Here is a 5,724-nt window from a genome sequence, read left to right on the forward strand (position 1 = left end):
GTCAAGTGAAAATTTAAAATTTATTTTTTTTCAATAATGTTCTATGCACCGGGTTCGATTCCGGCTCCGGCCTCCCTGTATGGAGGTTGCATGTTCTCCCTGTGCCTGCGTGGATTTTCTCCATGTACTCTGGGTTCCTCCCACATTACAAATGTGTGGCAGGTTGATTGAGCACTCAAAAACTGTCCCAAGGTGTAAGTGTGAGCGCGGATGGTTGTTCGTCTCTGTGTGCCCTGCGATTGGCTGGCAACCAGGTCAGGGTGTCCCCCGCCTACTGGCCAAAAACAGTTGAGATAGGCTCTAGCATGCACTGTGACCCTTGTGAGGATAAGTGGTTCAGAAAATGGATGGATATTCTATGCGCACCCACTTGTCTAAATGCAACATTCCAATTACCGTATTTTCACGACTATTTGACGCATCGTACTAATGGCCGCAGTCTCATTAATGGATGACATTTCTGTATTTTACACATACACAGGACGCATCGTACTATTGGCCGCAGTTTTACAGTGGTAAAACATACGCCAGCTTAAACATACGGCATGCATGCGCGCACTCTAACACGTTAGCTTGAAGCATACGGTAGCATGCCAAGACATACAGATAAGATAAAAACACGTTTTTAAAAAGGCAACGAAAGCAGAACTGAGTTCGGGTGTATTTTATTTAGCCATCGTACAATGTTCTCACGTTTATCGATCAATCATCACCCAGAAATCCATCAAAGTCCTCATCCTCTGTATCAGAAGCAGAGGACTGCACATTTCAGTTGTCATTGAATGCATCACATGCTAGTGTGAGTTGCTATGCATTGCCGAGCGGAAAGAAGGAGTAGCAACAGCAAAGTCAACATTTCTCTCGTGTGAAGCTTTCCCACATTTGAAAGTAAAGAACAGAGCGAAACATGGTGGCAGCGCGTGTGTGTGTAGAAAGAATTGAACAATTGTGCAAGTACCGTAATCCATCAAAAACGCCGCGTTCCCTCTCGTTGTTGCATATTGTGGCGTACCTCGCCAAGGGCTGCCTCTCACTCTTTGTAAAGTTGTGTTTGCCACCGATCATCCATTGTTCCCATGCCGTTTGCAACTTTACTTTGAACGCCCGGTTGATGCCAATGTCCAGCGGTTGGAGTTCTTTAGTCAAGCCTCCGGGAATAACGGCAAGCTCAGAGTTCATTTGCTTGACTTGATTTTTCACCGCTGCTGTGAGATGGTCACGCATGCCAAAAGCATAACCGGTGGCTTTAAGTTTTAACTGAGCTTCGTAGGCATGTCTCTTTGTCGAATTTATTTTCAGGGGTTCTTAGAAACCAAAACCGGAGTTGTTTTGCAACAATGCACATTGCCACACGCTATACAAGTGTTGGTACTGGCTTGAGGCGTCCACTTACACGCCCACCCTTCACCATTGGCGGACTAGCTTGTCTGTCCTCTCTCTCCCTCTCTCTCTCTCTCCCTCTCCATATATGTATATATACACGCCCACCCTTCCCTGATTGGCCGACTTCTTTCACAGTCACTTCCGCCTTTTCTCTATATAAACAGCGTGTCGGCTGTCAGTCAGATTTTGGAACTCAGCGCATATAAAGGACGCTCCGCACCATACGGCGTCCTGTCCATTTTGGAGAAAATTTAAGACTTTTAATGGCGCCTTATAGTCGTGAAAATACGGTAATATTGTGTTTGTGGAATATGAAGTTACGTTTTTAACCTTCTCAGTGTGGGACAGTTTTGCTACTTGCTGTTGACTGAATGACATCACAGGGCCAAATCAGAATCAGAATCATCTTTATTGGCCAAGTATGTAGAACACACAAGGAATTTGTCTCCGGTATAACACGCTGCACTAGTATCATCGTAAACAACAAAATCATTGAACCATTTTAGAGTATACCAGTAGTTTTGTAGTACCATTTTGTGGTGCAAGAAGAGTGACTATGTCAGTGACTGTTTAAGGAGTTAATGGCTAGAGGGAAGAAGCTGTTTAAGTGTCTACTGGATTTGGTGCGCATGGATCTGTAGCGTCTGCCTGAGGGGAGTGGCTGAAAAAGGTGGTGGGCAGGGTGCGGGGGATCCAGGAGGATTTTCCGTGCCCTTGTCTTGATTCTTGCAGTGTGCAAGTCCTCAACGATTTTTTCTGCCGTCCTAACTGTCCGTTGAAGTTGGATTTTGTCCTTTTTTGTGGCGGCCCCAAACCAAACCGTGATAGAAGAACACAGGATTGATTCGATGACTGCCGTGTAGAACTGTCGTAGCACCTCCTGTGGCAGGCCATGTTTCCTCAGCAGCCTCAGGAAGTATATCCGCTGCCGGGCCCTTTTCAGGATGGAGATGGTGTTGACTTCCCACTTCATGTCCTGCGAGACTGTGATTCCCAGGAACTTGAAGGTCTCGACGGTTGACACAGGGCAGTTGGATAGTGTGAGGGGCAACTGAGGAGAAGAATGTTTCCTGAAGTCCACGATCATCTCTGCAGTCTTGAGCGTGTTCAGCCCGAGGTTGTGTCGGCCGCACCAGAGCTCCAGCTGCTCCACTTGTTGCCGGTACGCAGACTCGTCGCCGTCTTTGATGAGACCGATGACCGTGGTGTCGTCTGCGAACTTTATGAGTTTGACAGCTGGATCTGTTGAGGTGCAATCGTTTGTGTAGAGAGAGAAGAGCAGTGGCGAGAGGACACATCCCTGTGGGGCTCCAGTGCTGGTGGTGCGTATTGATGATGTTGTTGCTCCCAGTCTCACCTGTTGTGTCCGTCCCGTCTGGAAGCTGAGGATCCACTGGCAGATCGCAGGGGACACACCGAGGTGGAGTAGTTTGGGGGTGAGGAGTTCCGGGATGATGGTGTTGAACGCAGAGCTGAAATCCACAAACAGAATCCTTGCGTAGGTCCCTGTGCTGTCGAGGTGCTTGAGGATGTAGTGCAGACCTATGTTGACTGCGTCTTCCACAGACCTGTTTGCCCGGTAGGCAAACTGGAGAGGGTCCAGCAGGGGTCCAGTGACGTTCTTTAGGTGGTTCAGCACAAGGCGTTCAAAGGACTTCATGACCACAGACGTCAGGGCGACAGGCCTATAGTCGTTCAGTTCCGATGTTGCCGATTTCTTGGGAACTGGGATGATGGTAGACTGTTTGAAGCAGGATGGGACCTCACACAGCTCCAGGGATCTGTTGAAGATCTGTGTGAAGACCGGAGCCAGCTGGTCAGCGCAGACTTTCAGGCAGGAGGGGGACACTTTGTCGGGCCCCGGAGCTTTCTTGATCTTTTGCTGCTTGAAGAGCCGTCTCACGTCCTGTTCGTGGATCTGTAGTGGAGAAAAAGAGGGTGGGGGGGTAGGTAGAGTGGTTTCTGGTAGAGGTGGGTGTGAGTGGGAAATGGGGGTGTCCTTTTCAAATCGGCAGAAAAACATGTTTAGTTCATTAGCAAGACCCTTATTGTTCACTGTTTGGGGGGATGGCATTCTATAGTTAGTGATTGCTTTCAGGCCATTCCATACAGATGCAGAGTCGTTAGCAGAGAACTGGTTTTTCAGCCTCTCTGCATAGCTTCTCTTTGCGATGTTAATTTCCTTTGTCAATTGGTTTCGGGCATGTTTGTACAGTGCCCGATCTCCACTTCTAAATGCGGCCTCTTTCTCTTTCCTGAGTTGCCTGAGTTTGGGAGTAAACCATGGCTTGTTATTGTTAAAGGAACGGAAGGACTTCGTTGGTACACACATGTCCTCACAGAAACTGATGTATGATGTTACAGTGTCTGTGTATTCATCCAGTGTGCCCGTTGAAGTTTCAAAGACGCCCCAATCAGTGCAGTCTAAGCATTCTTGTAGAGCTAGCTTTGCTTCATCTGTCCATTTTTTCACAGTCTTAACAACCGGTTTAACACAATTGAGTTCCTGTCTGTATGTAGGTATTAAGTGGATTAAATTGTGGTCAGAAAGACCCAATGCTGCACGGGCGACCGATCGGTATGCATTTTTGATTGTTGTATAGCAGTGGTCTAGAGTGTTGCCTTCTCTGGTGAAACAGTCGATGTGCTGCATATATCTGGGAAGTTCACGGTTAAGATGTGCTCTATTAAAATCGCCCAAAATGATCAGGGGTGACTCTGGGTATTTTAGTTCGAGTTTGTTTACTTGTTCGGCTAGCGTTTGTATCGCCGTGTTAGCGTTAGCTTGTGGCGCAATGTAAACACCGACTAGTAAAAAGGAGGTGAACTCACGTGGCGAGTAGAATGGCTTGCAGTTTAAAGACAGCGACTCCAGGTCCGGGCTGCAGTGTGCGTCGAGCTTCGTGACATCAGTGCACCATTCTTCGTTGATATAGAAGCAAATACCACCACCTTTCGATTTCCCCGATAGCTCCGTGTCGCGGTCGGCTCGGAGAAGGCGGAAGCCGGGTAGATGTAGCGCGGGATCTGGATGGCGGTCACTGAGCCAGGTTTCAGTGAAGCAGAGCGCAGCAGAACGTGCAAATGTTTTGTTGGTCTTTGTGAGGAGAAGAAGTTCATCCATCTTGTTTGGCAGAGATCGTAGATTAGCAAGATGGATCGATGGGAGCGGGGTTCAAAATCCGCGCTGCCTGAGCTTGACGAGCACGCCGGCTCGCTTCCCCCTCCTCCGGCGGCGTTTCCATGCTCCGTACAGCGCAGCCGCTCCGCTCGCGATTAGCTCCGAAAAACCTTGTGGATTTTCGTGTGCTGGTGAAAAAAGACCGATCGTAGATTCCCCAATGCGCAGCAACTTTTTCCTCGTGTAAGTAAGCCGCTCAGGGTCGCCAAAAACAAACGAAAATGACAAAAACAGGGATAATACTAGGGAGCGTGTGACCGAGGCTGCCATAGCTGTCGGCGCCTGACAGTACCAAAGAGTACCAATCAACCAATAATCCGTTTACTGGATTCGCTCATGGGATGTTCGCAAGCTAAGCACTGACTTTATAACAATGGAATAAAAATGACGCTTACTCGCCATCGCAAAAAGTGAAGCCACCGGTGGCCATCTTGTGTTGTCACTCACATTGATTTTTCTGCTGCATTTTTCACATTATTTTCTGGCTCGACAGCGGATCTGCCACATTTGTGGCGTCCAGGTGTACAAAAAAAATCCTACGAGAAGTGAGATATACATTTTTCAGCTGTAAGAATGTGACTACAATTTTTTTCTTATGAGGTATACCTCTTTTCGGGTTAATCAACGATTCATCTGCCTCTTGTTGTCAGAATGACAATGAAATGACAGCAAAGCTCATCAGGGAAACAATTCCTCTAAAATGTAGTGCTGGAGAAATATAGAACTCTGTCAGTCACAACGTCGAGGCGAATGGTCAGTGCCAATATTGAAGTACCTTTGTTGGTTCTCAGGCTTGAGCCACAATCCAAGATGGCCGCTTGTGCGCCAGTGTGTTCGGCGACGCTCCTGCCATTTCGGGTTTTTTTACTTTTCGCAATGCTTGTTACCTCCCTAACAGCGTCTCGGTTGGTTTATGATCGCCGATCGTTGTTATTGATTCAACAACACGTCGGAGATTCGGCCGCGTTTTGGCAAGACGGTGGTGGAAAGACGCTACCTCCGTTCTTGGCTAACCTGCCGGCTGATCTCTTCCGCGTTCGCTCGCTCCCTTCACGAAAGCGCCGAAAGCGCCGCCGCCGCCGCGGCAAACGCAGTGGTCAGCTCGTGAAATTGAAACGGGATCTGAGACACACTTCGATCGCTCCGGCGTGGTGTGCCCT

At 48.3% G+C, this 5,724-nt stretch overlaps 1 protein-coding gene across 2 annotated transcripts in view; it reads right to left on the bottom strand.

Annotated features, from left to right (window-relative positions):
- Positions 1 to 4,701, bottom strand: part of LOC127607160 (uncharacterized) — a 153,352-nt gene extending 148,651 nt beyond the window's left edge. The window contains exons 1-2 of one of the 2 annotated variants that reach the window (XM_052075291.1): positions 4,216 to 4,701; positions 2,509 to 3,301 (exon numbers count right to left, since the gene is read on the bottom strand). In XM_052075291.1, coding sequence (XP_051931251.1) covers positions 3,201 to 3,301; positions 4,216 to 4,507 — 393 coding nt within the window. In that variant the 5' untranslated portion in view covers positions 4,508 to 4,701 and the 3' untranslated portion in view covers positions 2,509 to 3,200. Of the gene's footprint in view, positions 1 to 2,508; positions 3,302 to 4,215 lie in introns of those variants that run through there. The other variant, XM_052075289.1, reaches the window with a different exon arrangement.
- Positions 4,702 to 5,724: the final 1,023 nt, after the last annotated feature.

Source organism: Hippocampus zosterae, chromosome 9 (assembly GCF_025434085.1).
Source record: "Hippocampus zosterae strain Florida chromosome 9, ASM2543408v3, whole genome shotgun sequence".
In the NCBI taxonomy this organism is placed as follows: domain Eukaryota; kingdom Metazoa; phylum Chordata; class Actinopteri; order Syngnathiformes; family Syngnathidae; genus Hippocampus; species Hippocampus zosterae.